Source organism: Nansenia antarctica, assembly GCF_963989245.1.
Source record: "Nansenia antarctica genome assembly, chromosome: 1".
Taxonomy (NCBI): Eukaryota; Metazoa; Chordata; class Actinopteri; order Argentiniformes; family Microstomatidae; genus Nansenia; species Nansenia antarctica.
This window is the reverse complement of record NC_137674.1, coordinates 96,011,112-96,030,294: the sequence shown is the minus strand read 5'-3', so window position 1 is coordinate 96,030,294 and position 19,183 is coordinate 96,011,112. Positions and strand designations below refer to the sequence as shown.

General features: G+C 43.8%; 1 protein-coding gene across 1 annotated transcript; it reads right to left on the bottom strand.

Annotated features, from left to right (window-relative positions):
- Positions 1-1,963: 1,963 nt before the first annotated feature.
- st6galnac5b (ST6 (alpha-N-acetyl-neuraminyl-2,3-beta-galactosyl-1,3)-N-acetylgalactosaminide alpha-2,6-sialyltransferase 5b) lies at positions 1,964-18,207 on the bottom strand (the record flags this gene model as incomplete). The annotated part of the gene is made up of 5 exons (XM_080527850.1): positions 1,964-2,222; positions 3,195-3,302; positions 4,492-4,907; positions 12,432-12,641; positions 17,821-18,207. The coding sequence occupies 5 exons, from the start codon at positions 18,205-18,207 to the stop codon at positions 1,964-1,966; spliced, it is 1,380 nt and encodes a 459-aa protein (XP_080383976.1).
- Between the last annotated feature and the right edge of the window lie 976 nt (positions 18,208-19,183).

Below are 19,183 nucleotides of genomic sequence, written 5' to 3'. Positions count from 1 at the left end.
CGGCAAGCCAGACTTGGTAATTTCAGCTATTTAACACCAGTGCTTATCAATGGGGCTATGCCTCATGCTGGAAATTGCTGGCTCTGGAGCCAGTCAGGAGATGAAAGTGTCAGACTATATGATATGGAACATTGCCTATTTATCCTCTGGCTCAATTTAAAGAGGTGTCAAATCCTGACACATACAGTAATGTGCTGTATGCCCTGGGTGCATGGTGTCTACAGTAGGTAGGCTTTCTGAGATGAGGAACCTGTATATAATGGGGATGAGTTCAGGGCTGTTAACCTCTCCATGCCTGCTTGATCAGGTTTGTGTAGATCATGTCAGACTTGGCCAGACTTGGATACAGCACTCATTATTTCCCCAGAATTATACAAACTTCATGACCATTTAGATACCTTAAAAACACAGTCTGACTAAACTAACAACAATACACAGCAGGGTATCCACATTGTAAGTAGCTTCAACTGAAGATGTTGACATTTGAGCTAAAAAACAATACTCAAGAATCATCGCAACATTTCAAACCTTTGTTTTAATTATTTTACCAAGCAAGGTCAAAAGCAATAATAATAATAATAATAATCATCATAATAATCATAATAATCATAATAACACACTATGCCGCCCCAAGTGCATGATTACAGCATTGGATGACTCAAGCATCATCATTGGCTCATCATGTACAGCCAGCTTCTCATTTGAACCCATTAAATCCAACCGTTTATTCGCCACCATGGATTGGTCATTGGTGTGCCAGGTACATGGTCCAGGGTCTATGGAGATGGCACTGCACTTAGCATGATATTGGGGCCCCTAGCCCGCCTGGAAGGGTCACAACATTACCATTCCACCTCAGCGCTTGCTCTTATGGTACAAACAAAACAAAACAGCGGAGAAAGGCAGCAAGTCAATATCTCTTCTGCAGCTGGAGTAGGGGAGCCACAGGGGGGGCCTGGATAGAATGCTAAAACAGGCTCTGCACTCATCTACCCGTGAGGAGTGAAGAGATACCATGCTGCGTGGGTCCCCTGCCAGGAGTTAGCTGATCTCTGCTCACTCGAGTGGAAGAGGAAGCTGCAGGGTTGGGATGGCAGAGTCTGCTCTCTCAACACCTTGATCTGATCATTCGCTTACAAACTGCTTTACTGACTACTGCTCTGTAGTTACAGTACAGTGAATATGACTTTAGGGTTTCGTTCAAAAGTTTGGCTTCAAAAACAGGGTCAGCTCATTGCCTAGAGGAGCAGCCATGCTGGTAGACTTGGCATGCTACCTCTCATGTTCCATCTGTTCCAGAAGCCCCTGGTGAGAGAGTTTTTGACCTCTAACTGACCCCTAAACAAAGCTCTGTATGAGCCATGTTGGGAGGTTAGCTACTATACATCATCTAAGAGGAATCCACACCTAGCTATTGAACACCCTTTATGATACATTATCAATGTGGGATATCAACACGATGAAATTCAAATGTAATTTACATACACTTGTGCGTTTTTACAATACAAAACGTGTCCTAACAGTTTTTCATTAGAAAATGCATTGTGAAACAGGCTAGAACACTCAAAGATGACAAAAAGTGTTGTTGACATTGTACTAGCATAGCACAAACTGTTTTCATACGTATACATGCGGTCCAAAAGTGTTACTGTATGTACCGTCCTTAGATAAGACAACATACAGCAATGCTATTGTTGAACCCTCCGATTAAAAGGTTCTGGCATGAAAAAATACAATCATGTAACACTTTCCCCAAAACATCATTATGGGTGTTTGCCGCAATTTCGTAAGCATCAGTCAAGTGAGTCTGCTATTCAGCAGCAGGAGCAGCATCTTGTACTGTGCCTGTCCTACTGCGTCAACACTCTATGGAATAGAATGGATGGAAATCAGTGTCTTTGAGTCGAAAAACACGCAGACACGTCCACCCAAGGTCTGCCTGGGCCCTGCCTGTCTGTAAGTCTCAGGACCCACCTGGAGAAGGGCTGTGTGAGCTGTTCTCGTTGTGAGGAGTAGAGGTGGAGGCGGAGGGGGAGGGGCTCCAGTCCGGCTGGTAGAAGTGCATATCGAACGTCCGCGCCCAGTTGGCGAACACCGTTTTCTCTGTGACGAAGCGGTGGTGACTGCCTTGGCGACTGTGCTCGTGGGAGAGATACATGGAGCACTCGTCAGGCCCGGAGGGCTCGTAGTAATGATACGGGACAGAGGGATCAGAGGCAGATCTGGAAGAGGAGGAGGTGGAGAGAGAGAGGGGAGGGGGGGATAGAGAGAGGGAAAAGTCATGAGTAGGTAGGGAGGGATGGAGGGAGGAAGATGGAATGGAGGAAGAGAGAGAGAGAGAGAGAGAGAGAGAGAGAGAGAGAGAGAGAGAGAGAGAGAGAGAGAGAGAGAGAGAGAGAGAGAGAGAGAGAGAGAGAGAGATAATAGGTCATCAAAGTTATTCCCTTTCCTCTGATACACACACTTGGAGTTTGGGCCAGTTTGAATAATTACTGACAGCATAGATATTTAATCTGATGATCCTCTAGTCTACAGACATGAACGCAATCACTTGATCTCATCCTCCATTACACTGGTGGAGGTAGAAATCGGAGGACAGGCTCGTTGTAATTCATGGAATGGAACGAGGAATGGTATCATGCGTTACAATGAGCCTGTCCTCCGGCGACAAATCCAGTTCCTAACTGGCTACAGATCCAGAATATCCCCCCCCCAAAAAAATCACACACATGGTTATCAGCTGAATATGTTTCTCCTTCATCACCCCCCCCCACCTCTCCTCTCCTGACTGGACGAGAAAGCCACTATCATTAGAAGAACAGGGACCACATAACTAAAGTAACTAAAGTAATCAAATCATCATCACATAAACTGTTGCGTCACATACACTGGCGGACTCAAGGGGGGGGCGGAGGGGGGGCGACCGCCCCTCCTGGTGCCCCCACGGTTGAAAAACGTCTCTCTTAAGTGCCCTTTTGAGTGGCAAAAATGAGAGGATGTGCCCTATTGGCTGCTCTTCCAGTGGTCTAAACTTGACCATGTGCACTGATGGGGTCCCATGTTGTGCAGTAGGTGCCCTTTTTTTCTTTTCGCCCCTGCCCTTCAAACAGCCTGAGTCCGCCACTGGTCACATACAGTACAGCAGCACTGTGTTCTGGGCAGTACCCCCCCCCCCCCCCCCCCCACCCACACACCTGCAGAAGTCAGGAGCCACCATGCCATAGACATTGATCCTGTCACACAGTTCTAGTGCTATGGCCATGGAGAACCAACCAGTGCTCAGCCACGAGTTAGAGATCCTCCTGGAGAGGAAGGGGAACAAGAGACATATGCTGAAGGTGAGGCTGGTGGAGGTAGAAATCGGAGGATGGGCTCATTGTAAATGCAATGCATACACACATGTTTAATAATCGAATCTAATATAATTATAATGAGAAGAGTGAGTGAGAGTGACAGTAAAGTGAGACCATGTATCTATTGAATTCACTCGGACTCAGACTCACCCATTCTGATTCAGAATGGGTGAGTCTGTTTGTGTCTCGAAAATTGGTTTGGAGGCTAAGAAATGAGGCTGATCCAGTCAAATGTCATCTATGGTAGAGTAAGTGATCAGTGTACAGTAAAGGCAGACCAGCCAGTCCGTCACTGGGGACATTGTAGGTGGCAGTAGTGCCACTCCTGACTGTGCTGGTCGTGTTTCCTGTGCCATCCCCTGCCAGGGGGCACAGAGAGTGCCACGGCGAGTGCCAGGAGGGAAAGTCTGTTTGGTCTTGTAAATCTGTCTCTGTTTTCTGCTCTACATCAGCAGCCTCACTTTGTCTGTCACTCCCTACCCCTCTAGCTAATAAGGAGAGGACACCAATTACCACATACCATATGTAACTGTCATATAACTGCTGGAGGTATTGCATATGCCTCTATTTTGGATCATCCGGTCATTAATCTGTCAACGTCCGTAAAATGATTAGTAAACTTGCCCTCCACGACATTAATATTTTAAGCGCTTCACTGTACCAAGCATATGACACTGATTATGCACTGAGCACGTCTGGCGTAACTGTCTTTTGCCCAAGGGAACATGGACAGTGATACAGCATACATCTTCCGTTCATGACGTTATCTAGCAAATGGTTTTATACTGGTACATGGCAGTATGTAGAGACTTAGAAGTCCTCTTGAGCAGCTTCAGTGGGACAATGCCCCTCTGCTGTACAGAAAATCATTTTTAATCCTAACATACTCCCTGCTTTGATCTTAATCCCGTTAAGGATAATTCGAGTGTTCTGTTTGGTTGTTTGCATTTCTTACTTATTTTGTTTAACAAGTATGTCAAAAACACTCAACTGCTATAAATGAGAACAGAATACGCTGTATTCTGTTCGGATTGCAAATTCTGCTTCAAGTCGGAGCTCAAGTTCTTCAATGATCTGTGCTCTTTTGACTGACTCACTAAATCAACAAAGGCACTGACCTTGACCTTTCAACACGTACCTATCTTTCCCAGTCTCTTTTTTAAAGAGCTCGTCAAACTGCAGCATCTTCAGCCGGGAGATGATGAAGACCTTAAGCTTGGGTAGCAGCTGGTTGACCAGCCGCAGGTTGTTGTAGACCAGGCCTTTACCGTTCCTCCGCATACAGCTGCTGGGCCCCCAGAAGAGGAAGACAGTGCCCTGGTCCTGGCTGGCGTTGAGCAGCTCCTGTCGGCTTCGCAGCACCCTTTGCAGGCTGGAGTGTGCGATGACGCGCAGGCTGGTGCGCCGACCTACGTCCTGCTGGAAGCCCGCGGTCGGGGCGTCGTTCATGCGGATGACACACTCGTTGCGGTCGATCTCGGCGCCCCTCCTGCTGCCCGTCAGGTGGCCGGAGCTGGTCACCAGGGCACAGCAGTTACAGTGCATCCTCAGAGGCTGGGGGGGGGGGGACATTAGTGACAGTGAAATCATCATGTAGCTTACAGCAGTGTGACCCATTTATACAACTGGAAAAATGTGTCCTTCCCTCTATCCTTTCTTGAGAAGATAGAACAGAATTGGGTGGCTGAAAGAGACGTTCCCTATTGCATAAGCCTGTCAAATGGTAGTAGATAAAGGGGTTCCATGAGGGGGGGAAGGATGGTAAGAGGGGTGAGATGACTTATTTGGGGGCTCGGATATAGGGCAGAGCGAAGTTGGGGGAGCTTTCAAAGGAACAGTACTGTGTATTACCGTTGAATAAAACATACGATTATATTCAGTATTTAGACAGAAGATCATGGATTCCGCTTCCTTCAGTGTGCATGCCCTTAATAACAACAACGGCTAATACATAATCCGTCCAAATGGACCAAATTCTCTCTCAGTCAGCAAGGTCACTCATCAACACTCATATGCGTGAGATCCTCGGCAAGTGATTTGAATCTGCACACCAGGAGGAAAGAACTCACCCCCTCTGAAATTCTACGGCACAATCAATACTGGAGCAGAGAGTAGAAGGCCATGCAAAGGGCATCCATTTCTAACAGTAAAAAACCCAGAGACCCTCCCATGAATTATTCCGAGCCTTAATGTAAGGGAGCCATTGGCATTCTGAGCTGTTCTCTGTTCTCCGGGTTTTCGTGCTCCGCCGGGACCTGTGCAGACATACAGCCAGGTGAGATCACCAGCACCACCAGCACTGTGCTCTGCTGCTCCCACTGCTCTATTTACACATCGTGACGTTAGAATGATAAGGTTCTATCTCCGTTTAGGGTAGTTCAGAGATATTGAGCGTCAACGTTTTTACATTCCATTATGTTTTGTGAGATGGAACCTTTGTATTTTATGAATGACTAACTCAAAAATGTCAACATTTTAAAAAATAACACCACACAGGCATTAATAAACACCTAATGGATCAGATTAAGTAAAAAACTCAATTTTGACAAAAATGGAAATAGAACCTTATAATTCTAACGTCACGATAGACAGAATGACACTCTTCACCACATGATGCCACATTCTCCTGCGATGCTGAAAATATGATTATGACTAATGGCCATATATCTTCATCTACCTCATCTACTGTATACAGACATAGAATATAGCACACTCAACATAGCACCACAAACAGTTACTATTTGTATTACTTTTTATAATTGTTAATGGGATAGTTCACCCAAAAATCACATATTTGGTTCCTTACCCTGAAAGGACAGACTTGAATCCACACGTTGTTTCTGTTTATCTAGGTACAGTCAATTTGGTCATTTGGGTTAACTATCGCTTACGTTTTTTCGATACACAATCCAGACATGATTGAACTGACAAAATGTCTGAAACACCGGAGAAATCTTTCCTCTAACAGTAATAAAAGTGCCCTTGACAGATAGATTCTCTCACATGTCATTGACAGCACCCAGAGCTTCTGTTAGCTCAATGATTCTAAAAAAGAAATAAAACATTTATTAACCTTCTTTTTGAGAGGGAGGTTGGAGATTGAGAATCTCTTAGGTTTGAGACATGGCCTAGACTCATGAGTTAGGATTAATAAACAACACATACAGTATATCAATTATTATTTATCCTCTCTCTCTCTCTCTCTCTCTCTCTCTCTCTCTCTCTCTCTCTCTCTCTCTCTCTCTCTCTCTCTCTCTCTCTCGCTCTCTCTAATTTACAGGAGTAGGTGTGCAGGGGTCAGGTGACCGGCTGTTCCTCATTACCACATAGTTAGCCTTCCATAAATACCCCATCCAGCCTTCACCACTCTGCCAGATCGTAAATTCAGACTATCTGTTAAGTTGCGCTTCCAGACTGACATTATTCTGCTCCATCTGTTAGCCTGCATTCTTACCCTGTTCTCCCTTTGCCCACAGTATTCCTGCCACCTTCTCCAGCCTACCTGTCTACCCCTCCCTCCTGCCTGCCTGCCTGCCTGCCTACCTGTCGGTTCAGTCTTCATTCCTGCCTCGCCTACCTACTGGCTCGCCTGCCCGTCTGTCCTGGCCACCTGCCATGTCTGCCTGCCCTCACTACCTGCCTGCCTGGCATGCCTACCTGGCCCTGCCTACCTGGCCCTGCCTACCTGGCCCTGCCTGCTGACCTATCACATTACTGATATGATGGTCTGTGTGTCATTCATAAACTGCCAGCATGATCTTCATTTGCATGGAGTACGGTGCTGGCGGTGCAGACTGATAGACAGATACTGTGAACCATGAAGTAGAGTGGGTTAGATAAGCTGAGCCAGGATAAGGAGGCTACAGAGCTAACATCTAGCAGCAGAAGCTCCACCACCACAGTTAAAGAGTACAGCTCCAACCCAGTCAACTACCCAGTCAACTAGTCATCAGTATCATCCTGTTTATACCCTCCCCAGAGGAGCAATACCTCATAAATGCTTTCAGCTTCCTTCACTGTAGCCTCCTTTGCTCCTCCTCCACCACCACTGCTATCCTCTTTCCCAGAGTACCGTACTCACCTGCGGCACCATAGGCAGAGTGGGTCCTGTCAACTATGATGGATTGTTACAGTACAGTACACACCTGGAGAAATGTCCGTCTGACTTGGGGCATTTGAGGACAGTGGAGAATTATGGAGTGTAAAAATGTATAAAATGAGGTTATGTCGGAAGCTCTGTTATTACAGAAAAAATATATCAGTTTTGTTTTGTTTTACACATTCAGGGGTGAAATTTGAAATTCTTAAGACTGAGTGGCACTTACATTTACATTTTCACTCTTGATTCATTCTTTTTCAACATTAAAAACGCTTTCTTCTTCAATTGGAAAAGGTGTCAGGGAATACAGACACTAAGTAACCACAGATTCAACGCAGCTGCTATGGGGTGAAGTTTTAATGATCAGGACTCCAGGATTCTCACAGCCCAATTAATTACACAGGGGATCCTCCAGACAGTTCAACAACTCATTAATCTTTTCCCAGTGAAACAGATTCAGACAGGACTCCTTAACTTGTTCCACTTCTCTAAGTGGCTGAGTAAAGTCTGGGATAATGAGAGTGCCTTGTTCTCCAGGCAACCTCAAAGGGATGGAAATGACTCCAAGCCTCCAAGGTCGAACCCTTGTTAAAGGCAAAATCTACCCCCCCCCCAACATTTTTTTTTATAAACCATACTCATTTCCATCCACTTGCAAAAGAAAGTCAACAGCTGCGTCTGACATGATGATGATGATGATGATCCTGGCTTCCTGTCATCTCCATCTACCAGTTTATGGAGAAGTGCTTTTGGATTAATGAGGAAACACATCCTTTGAAAAAGTTCTGTCAACCGAGATGATGGATAGGGCATGGCTACATACTAATGAGATACTGTACTTGGGCTGATGACTTCCTGATAATGACAGCTGATAAGGTTAGCCATGATGCAAATTAATTCTGAGGAGGTTACACTTTTGAGGAGGTTATAAGATATCTGTAACATAACATATACAGCCCTGTGAAATATTTAGAAATATGGACATATTTGATCAAACAATATTTATAGATAAAGGTGATGTAACTGAACCAAAAACAATGCAATTTTAACTTTGTTATGATTTATTTAACAAAAAATTGCCTGGTATTGCCCCCTTTGGCTGAAATAACCTCAATTAGATGTTTCCTATAGCTGTCTACCAGTCTCTGACATCGACTGGGAGAAAGTGATTCCCACTCCATGCAGAATTCTTTCAACTGTGTGAGGTTTGAGGAGTGTCTGGCATGCACAGCTGTTTCAAATCACCCCACAGCATCTCAATAGGATTACGATTTTGACTTGGTCATTCCATTCCATATGTAATCTCTAGTGGCTTGATCTGGTTATCTACATCTGTCTCTCTCTCATTCTGATTACATGAAATAGAATCGTATTCATTGGTTTTCAGCATTTGTTGAATATCAAGTAGAAAGACACACACACACACACACACACACACACACACACACACACACACACACACACACACACACACTCACACACACTTTGATGGGGGGGATTTACAGACAGGTTTTGTGACTATGGTGTATAAAGGCCAGTGCAGATTGATGCTGCTGAAAAGGTCATCAAGCATCAGAGGGAGAGGTGGGGGGAGAAGAGGCAAGGGACAGGATGGAGGGAGGGACCGTCACTGGCTGTAGTCAACCAGGTATGTGTGTGTGTGTGACTCTACAGCTCTAATCGCGTTGTCAATGGTGAGAAATCCATAGAGGGGAAAGTCTCACAACAGAGACAACTCAGATAGTAAAAGACACTACGGCAGTGCAGGAGAAAGAGATAGAGGGGCAACTTGACTCAAAGAGAGAAAGAGTCTGAGTGATTCTCAGATGTAAGATTAATTAGATCTGAAGAATCTATGATCAAACACTAGATTAGTGACTGTACAGTCTATTTCCTTTCGTGCTACAACATTTATTTATATATGTAAATGTATCTGTACTGCTGAAACCAATTTGGCTAATGAATTCGATTCCAATCTTGAAAGCAATGGTAACCAAATGACAATGTCTGAGGCATAGATACTACTGTATAAACCACTATGAACGTCCTTTTCAGTATAAAAGTTGAAAAGTTTTGATTTATTTGTGGCTTGCCAGCAATCTCATAACTTTGTGTGGCGCGTAGGATGCAGACCTCTCCTTTATAGCCTGGATAATTAATGTCTGGCCTTCGCAGCCTCCAGGATGAGATATAAACCAGCAGAAGGTTCACAAATCCACCACCACACTGACTGAAATCATGGTCCATGGAAAAATGTTATGCACATATTAAGTTAATGAGGGAAATAAATAGACTCCTGCAGACTCAGTAAATACGTAGAACACCATATCAGATCTACAAGCATCCCTGGCACCGTTGGGGGCATATTGTGTGTTTGTCAGTGGAGGCTGCTGGAGGCAGAAAAATCGGAGGATGGGTTCATTGTATTGCCTGGAACGAAAAGAGGAATGGTATCAATACCACTCCTCATTCCGTTTCCTTGCATTAAAATAAGCCCATCCTCCAATTTCTACCTCCACCAGCCTCTACTGGTGTGTGTGTGTGTGGGGGTGTGCGTGGGTGAGTGCACAGCACACATGAAATCAAAGCCAAGAAGCCCCACAGAGGCAGCAGACTCCAGCTGATTCTGGGAAGGCCTGGAGATTGATACCAAGCGGGAAGGCCTCTAGGTCCAGCTAGTGATATTCTGCTGGCTCTAATGGAGGTTGCCGCGGCAACGTTGAGAGTCCCTATAGCAGAGAGCAGAGCTGATGTAGGCTAGTATGAGAGTGATGTACAGTGACTGTACACATCATGAAGCCTCCCTGAGCTGGCAACAGACCCTAACTAGACGGGACATCTTTCAATGCACACAGAATCCCAGACACAGAGCTAAGGGCAGTCTCTCATCTCCATGTCTATCCTATGGTGAGCATAGATCTACAGTACTGTACATCTATAGGCTGCATTTTCCTGGACTTGATTTAACAGAATGTGCCTTTAAAAAGTGCATTCATCATCAGGTTACTGCTGTTTGCTGATGATAGCAGAAAGAAGACTTTTCTCAGGAAAAGTTCAGAGAGTTGTGCCATGATGACTGGTGAACATGTAGGCGCGCTGCAGTACACTGCAGTTGCAATAGCACAGCTCACCGAAGCTTGTAACCATTATACAGAACAGCTCCTGACACCATGTTTGGATTTAATCCTATTTTCAAGCCTTTGTAGCCTCTCTTGTCCAGCGCCACCTGAGAAACCCGCCGTCCTTTCACGCTGCTGTGGCTCGATACGTTCTCCCCGTATCTCTCACAATGAGGGAGGGAGCGAGAGCACTATCTCGGCAACCTGATAACTGAACTAATATACATAATCCTACAGATCTGCTGGGAGGTCAGATCCCTCATTCAGAAACAACTAAAACTAACAAACTAATTATCCAAAGACAGACACCGGCATATCCCTATTCAGATACGGTTGAATGATATCAGAAAAGTCTTAATTAACAGATGTGGAATCATTTAATATGTGAGTACGTTTTTAAAGCTTTCTACAACTTGATGGTAACAAAAACTGAAGTTATGGGGGTAATCGCAATCTCCTAAGGGATTCCATATCATCAGCCATTCTATTCCATCCATTTAAGATCAACACTATTTTCTGTAACATAGCCAGAGACTGGCTTCAAAAGAAAAGGATGTAGGATTAGTTATTATGTCAAAAGGATATCTAGGCTGGATATAGGATATAGGCTGACTCTTAAATGAAACTTTCCAGTGGAAGTCGATTCCTCCTTTTAATGCATTTCCCCATTAAATATTTCATGGCAGTCACATTCATTATGTATTGGAAAACTACCGAGACTTTTAGAGATGGCTAGGGCTTCACTGTCAAGACCAGTGTGAGGGTGAGTTCTATACTTTTTAAAAGATATATGTTTTTGGGGCATTTCTGCTTTATTGGGATAGAGACAGCAGAGATTGACAGGAAGTATGGGTGAGAGAGAGGAGGGAAGACATGCAGGATAGGTCGATGATCGGAATTGAACGAGGGACCCTGCGATTATGTGGCAAGGGCCTTAGTGAGCTATGCAAGCCAGGCGGCTAAATTCTATACTAAACACATTTATTACAGCTCCATATGAGACAGGAGTCTAGGTCCTTAGTTAGAGTCTTATCTAAATGGATTAATAAGGTTAGGGCTATGCCTACAATTCAGGTTCAGGTTCATGTTCAGATTCAAGCTAGGGTTAGGGTTAGTGTTAGGGCTAGAATGAGTGTTATGTACACTGCCTGTGTGAAATGGAACACTTTACAAATACAATAGGATATAAAGAAAGAAAATCAAAAACCCCTCAACTCGTGGTAAGCCCATCATCACCTCTCAGACAAACAATTTATGACCTGTTCTGAGTGCATTGTTTTAAAAGCAGATTAATATACAGTCTCTACTACTCAGCATTTGCTTGTGTGATACAGTATGTATAATCCCTGACTGCAAGCTTTTGAACATTAATCAAACGAACTGCAAGGGACATTTTCAAAAGCCTATACCCAGTCTGGCACACAGGAGATCCCCAAAGCTTTATCAATAAGCCATTTCAAGTGTTCCTGGATTTTCCATTTGTGTGCTGGTCTGCTAGCTTTGATGACAGTTGAATACAGATCAGTAGCGGCTTATATTAGACATGCAACATCACCAGAGCAGTCGATGTGCCTCTCGAATGCCTGTTGCCCCACATACATTACGTGCCCCATTGATTATAATTATGTTTAAAAGACATTCGATTGATTTAAAACCCTTTAGTGTGAAAATATCTTCGATCTTAAAATTACATTAAAAGGATGAAATGTGCATGCTGTATTATTTAGACTAGCAATGCTGTTAATGATGCTGTGAAGACCCACTGATATCTCTCATTGACAATTTACACAATGATTTTATTTTGCCCATAAAAGTTTTACATTTAGAACAATGCACCATTGAAGTCAGTGCAGTGCTTACCTTTTGATCTATGACACCAGTGTAACCCTCAGGGATAGATGTTAGAGGTCTTGGAGGCTTCCTGGGTGGTTCCTTCAGCTTCACCATGGGCGGTCCGGCAGCAGCATCCGACCCGTTACCGTACCATGATGTGTTAGCGAAGCTGCTGTTGTACACGACCATAAGACTGGTACCCATGGTCATCATTATAATGCCGATAACTCCATGGCGCTGCAAGTAAGAATGAAACATTTTGTGATTTTGAACTTTCGGAGTTCATTGTGAAATATGATCTTAAAACGTATTACACCTTTAAGATAATATTGTCACATAGAGTATTAAAAAAACGTATTACACCTTTAAGATAATATTGTCATATAGAGAGCATTAAAAACAAAACGCTGAAATGAAAAAAGCCGAATCCGTCTCTCCCATGCGTCCCAACCCAACAGATGCGCGCTGACAGCTGTGTCACTCAGGCGCGTTCTTTACATTAGTATAATCTTTATTCTGTCCAACCTATTATTATCTAGACTCTAGAGCACACATTTCACAGCACACATTTCACAGCACAACATGGTTTAAAAAAAAGTCAATGGGGGATATCAGTTGTAGGACACTGTCCATAATAATTCAAGGAACTTTCCTTAAACCAAACGAGTTTCAGTTAACAGGCTAGTTACCACGCGTGTCTTCATTTTGTAGATTTTCCCCCTTTAGTTCCACGAATTGACGCATCCGGGTTGACTTTTCATCACGGTAAAGAAACCACAATCTTAGCAATCACGTACTGGAATATTCTTTAAAGCCGTCACAAATTGCAGCCTCCTTGCAACACCTGCTTCGACTGGTGTCAGCGAGCGCAGCGCACCCCCTTCAGGAGATTATCACCCCTTATCCTGGAGCGTCCAATAGCTGGTTAACTCTTCATGGTCTTAATGAACGCTGAGTTACAATAAGACTATTACATGTCATTGTAATGAATTTGAGGGTTTATAAACTGTTCTTAAATTGTTTACAGTGAGTTTCGATAGAAGGGGATATTCAGTATTTTCAGATGCTTTTTCAGATCAAGTTTGTAGAATGATACCAAGATCATTCGTTTTTAGTATACTTTTGGAATATCTGGCTATCATCTAAATTGTGACATAGAACCAGGACAAAATGAATGCTAAAGAATGTTTCCATAACATTCCTTTATACAAAGCATACATTATTGTCCTAGTACTGACCTTAAATGTGCAATTCTGGTACATTAAGATGGGAAAAGCCTTGTTTCCTCAGGTTGGAGGGTAGGAAGGTAGGCTGCTACATGCATTACAGAGTTTGCAGGTACTCCAAGTTGCCCGTGCATCACATCACAACAGACATTGGGAGCCCCATGTGGAGAGATACCATCTCCTCATCTAAAAATGGCAACCAGAGCACCAGAGCACCAGAGCTCCTCACGGGAGAGCAGATTTGCTGGAAGCTTTAATCTAGTCTGGAGCTGCTGGGAAATGGGAATCAGTCTTTTTTTAGCTGCCCTCTGAGTTTATCGTCGCCCTAGCGTTCTGCGTTGAATTCAGCTTTGATCTTCCAGTGTCATTATCACCATTTGATGATTCTTACTTTAGAAGTTAGTTACTGTAAGTGGCAGTGGCATACACATTTTTTCCCCCCCACAATACATTCAGTCAGCCTATTGCCATGTGCAAATTCAGGGAAGGTATACTTGAGATGTACAGTATTGGAGCAGTGTGTGGAATATTCAGGTCAACTCTCTTCTATTATTCTGGCCCAGATTTTCATCATTGCACTCATTACGATAATTGGCATGGGATTAGGATAATGAATCATAATCAGATGCAGTCATTTATCTTTTATGTCTACTATGTTCGCTTAATCTTATAGGACATTTAGTGTTGTTACAGTATATATCAGATATCAGCTACAATGGAATATGCATAATTCAAATTAACTGTTCACTGCATTTATTACCTTGTGACTGATGGTAGATGGTAGAGGGTGAGGGTGGGCCTTCTGTATGTTAAAAATAATTTGTCAGAAAGGGTAACAGATGCACTTGAACAGGCCCACTGCACTATAGCTAACAGGGACCGGACTTTTATCCCTGTGAGAAAGCTGTGGTCATGCCTAAAAAACAGGCAGCCACAAGGAAGGATTGTTTTAGTCAGTGTTAAGACTATAACTTGAATAGACAGGATTTTTAGCTCTCTAAAAGTAGGGATGTTTTCAGTTTGCCGGTTTGAAGGTCTTCCAAGGCCACATAAACATGCATCATGCAAGGAGATCAGGAGGACAAAATCATGCTTTGGGCGTATTGATCTAAAATGGGTTTCATACCCAGCGCTGTCTGTCCACTGGGCATTCTGCTCACATTTCCCTGATGGGGTCACAGGGCTAGAGTGTTGTCTACGCTGTGAAGTAGAAGATGAAAACGCTCTCTCGCTCTCTCTCGCTCTCCATGTTTGCTTTCACAGCATGCAAACATAATTTTGCATATAGATGATTCTACGACCAACATCCCTAACAACAAGAGGGAATCTTTGATCACCGACGATAGCAAATCATTTATATGATATTTGGTGCAGGACAGGTAATTTGCTTCTCTACACTGTTGAGGAGTGTGCTGTATACAAAATACAAGGAGATCATTTTGTTATTGTAGTGACTTTGCTTGGATGGATTAGATTGCTATTCCCAAGTGTTTTCCACGGGCAGCATCCTTGATTAGATAGTTCCCTAAGGTATTGTGCATTTCAGAACAGAGCTTTGGGGACCTCAATGACAGAAAGGAAGCAAGTGCTGTTGGTGAAACAAAACCTGTTTTTAATTAACTACAATCCTTTTTTTCTGAAATGACAGACGGCTGGCTGGCTATGCTGTGCCAGCCACAATACGGCAGAGGAATAGGCAGCTTCTCTTGCATCTGTTTGGTAATCCAATTGCTCTTTTTTTCTCCTTTGTCAAGTGTGTGAAGTGTCATCTATATGACAAGGAGCAATCACATTGTGGCTTCTGATCAACATATTTAATTACTTTCGGCCAAACTTATTCAATGTGAGTTGTTTCAACTTTTCAGGCGACAGCTCCAGATGATGACTTGTAACTTTACAGCATGTGTCAGTGTCACCGCAGTGTCTGTCTGTTCAGTGGACAAATCATCTTTTTACTTGATATGGATACACACCAGAATTTAGGGACCAGGTGACACCTAAATACTGGGGGAAAGGCAATGTGCAGATGACAACACAAACTATAAAGGCTGAGGGAGAAAGCAGTGCAGTGGATAAAGCAGCTGAATGATATATTCTAGACAGATGCTGGGCAGGAGATTTCGAGAGCTTAGAGTTATAAGGTTCTATCTCCGTTTAGGGTAGTTCAGAGATATTGAGCGTCAACGTTTTTACATTCCATTATGTTCTGTGAGATGGAACCTTTGTATTTTATGAATTACTAAATCAAAAATTTCAACATTTTTAAAATAACACCATACAGGCATTAATAAACACCTAATGGATCAGATTATGTAAAAAACTAAATTTTGACAAAAATGGAGATAGAACCTTATAATTCTAACGTCACGATTTAACTCTGGTTCCTCCTGGGTCCGAGAGCTGCTCCTGAATACGTCTAAAGGCACTTGCCAAGAGACTCCCCCAGTAGGTACCTTGGGAAGATATAGTGATGAAAAAATTAGAACACCCCATGAAATATTTTTCATATATTTCAGATTTCATAATTTCTTCTTCACATTAATGTTTTTATTGAAGGACAAATGGAAATCATAGAATGGGCAATAAAACAATATTTTCCTTCCATTTAGGGTTAGGTTTTTTTTTTTTCTTCAAAAAACCCTCCCTGTCCCACCCCCCATCTAATCCCACCTGCCCCCACTTAGAGCAATATAGTACAATGAAAAAATAAATAAAATAAATAAACATTTAAAGTCACCAGCAAATTGGATATTAGAAACATTCACAGTAGGCTACAACAAATTATCACATCTTGTGTTCCAGTGCATGGGGAGCCTCTCTAGACGTGAGCCTTATCACAGGTAGCCATCCATGTATCTAATATGGGTTTGCATACTTTCAGAAAGATATCCTCTCTGTTAGTAAATTAATAGCGAAGTCTCTCCATGAGAAGCACATTCCCCAGACCCCTAAGCCACTGCTGAAATAAAGGGCTGGCCTCCGACTTCCACTGTAGTAGAATAAGGCGTTTGGCTAACAGTGTGCAGACGGAAATTGCCTACCCCTCACATGTATTGATTGAAGGATTAACAACCACTGCTCCAAAGATAGCAAGCAATGGATCTTATTAAAAGCCGTTGATATATAGACAAATATAAGAGTCCAAAAGGAGTTCAACTCTGGGCAGAACCAGAACTGATGGGTAAGAGTTCCAGTCTCTGTTGTCTACATTTACCACATAAAAAAGAGGTGTTGGGGTATATGAATGAATGAATGAATGAATGAATGAATGAATGGTCTTTATTGTCATTGATATAGTACAGGTACCAAACAACGAAATTTGGGAGGGTGGGCTCCCCTGGTGCTAGGAAACAAACAAAAAACAAAAAAAACAAGAAGGGAAAGGAGCTGGTTTACATAAATAGAGGCTATGTACACTATCCACTATGTAACTATACTATACAAATAAAACACTGTGCTGTACTCTATGCTATGCTATACCTATATGGTGTGAAGCCTGGACTTTGAATATTGGAGTCTGTGGACTACCTTGAATTGTATTAATATATGTCTGGCATTTATAGAACTGTGGTGTATCATATCTAGTGTCACCTCCCATACTTCTTCCGAGTATTGAGTTCTTGTTGCCAATAATTTTTCAGTTTGTCATTGGACACCACTAGCCAGGCCTAAAAGATATCATACAAAAAAGAGAATGAACCCTTAGTGCCAGGTTCATGGCGAAGGATGATACGTTATGATAATAATAATAATAATACATTTTATTTGTAAAAGCACTTTACATAAGGAATCTCAAAGTGCTACAATTAAAAACAAGAAGATAAAACAATAAACAAAAAAAAGGCTCTATTAAAAAGGTAGGTTTTAAGGCCTTGTTTAAAAGCATCCACAGACTGTGGTGCCCTTAGGTGGTCAGGGAGAGCATTCCACAGCCTGGGAGCAGCCGAGCAGAAGGCCCGATCTCCCATGGTGCGGAGCTTGGTCCTGGGGGTCTTGAGGAGGTTGGTGACAGTAGAACGGAGGGTGCGTGAAGAGGTCTGAGGGGTATGGAGGAGTTCCTTGAGGTAGGGGGGGGCAGTTCCATGATTGCACTGGTGGGTGAGGAGGGAGACCTTGAATTCAATTCTGAGGGAGACGGGGAGCCAGTGAAGTGATTTGAGGATGGGGGTGATGTGGTCATATTTGCACACCCTCATCAGGATCCTAGCAGCGCTGTTCTGGATGTATTGGAGTTTCTGGAGGCAGTTGCTAGGAATGAGGATTGTGTTGCAGTAGTCCAGTCTGGAAGAGACAAAGGCGTGGATGAGCTTCTCTGCATCTGCCAGAGTGAGTGCGGGATGGAGTTTGGCGATGTTCCTCAGGTGAAAGAAGGCTGTCTTACATATGTGTTTGATGTGGGTCTCGTAGGTGAGGTGAGGGTCCATTTTGACGCCCAGGTTAGTGACAGATGTGGAGAGGGGAATGTTCTGGCCAGAGAAGGTGATGCTGGTGATGGTGGATGACCGGACCTGGTGTGGTGTGCTGACTAGGATGGCTTCAGTCTTGGAGCTGTTCAGTTGTAAGAAGTTGAGCTTCATCCACGCCTCTATCTCCTCCAGGCAGGTGGTTAGTGTGGATAGTGGCAGGGGTGCAGAGGAGGTGGGGTTGACTCTGAGATAGAGCTGTGTGTCATCCGCATAGCAATGGAATGACGGATGACACAGCCAAGGGGGAGCATGTATAATGTGAACAAGGTGGGGCCCAGCACCGAGCCTTGGGGGACACCGCAGGTGACGTTGTGGGTGTGGGATTATGCCTTTCCCAGGGTGACGTGCTCAGTTCTGCCAGTGAGGTATGAGGTGAACCAGTTGTGGACAGTGTCAGAGAGGCCAATGGTGGAGTGCAGACGATGAAGGAGGATGTTGTGGTCCACGGTGTCCAAAGCTGCTGTTAAATCCAGGAGAATGAGGAGGGATGGAGAGCCAGTATCTGCTGTCATCAGGAGGTCGTTGGTGACCCTGACCAGAGCCGTTTCCGTGCTGTGGCCAGGGCGGAAGCCGGACCGAAAAAACTCAAAGAGGTTGTTTTGATTTAAGTGAACCTTGAGTTTAACGGCAACTACTTTCTCCAGTACCTTGGATATGAAAGGAAGGTTGGAGATGGGCCTGTGGTTGGCGAGGACTTCTGGGTCTAAGGTGGGGTTTTTGAGAAGTGGTCTGATGACAGCAGTTTTCAGTGCAGATGGGACATGGCCGGTCTGGAGGGAGCGGTTGATGATCTTGGTGATGAGAGGACTTATGGCGGAGAGATTGAACTTCACCAGGGCTGTGGGGAAGGGGTCCAGGGCACAGGTGGAAGGCTTCATCGTCCTAATGATGTCCTCAACTTCTCGCTGTGTGATTGCCGAAAAACAGGAGAGAGGATGGGTAATCCCAGGCTGTGGGTCAGCAGTCGGGACAGGTAGGACGACGGAGCTGGAGAGGAGAAAGTGGATGTTGTCAACCTTTTTCCGGAAAAAGTGATGAAGTTGTTGCACCTCTCCTCTGTGGCTTCTGAGTGCAATAGAGTTTGTGA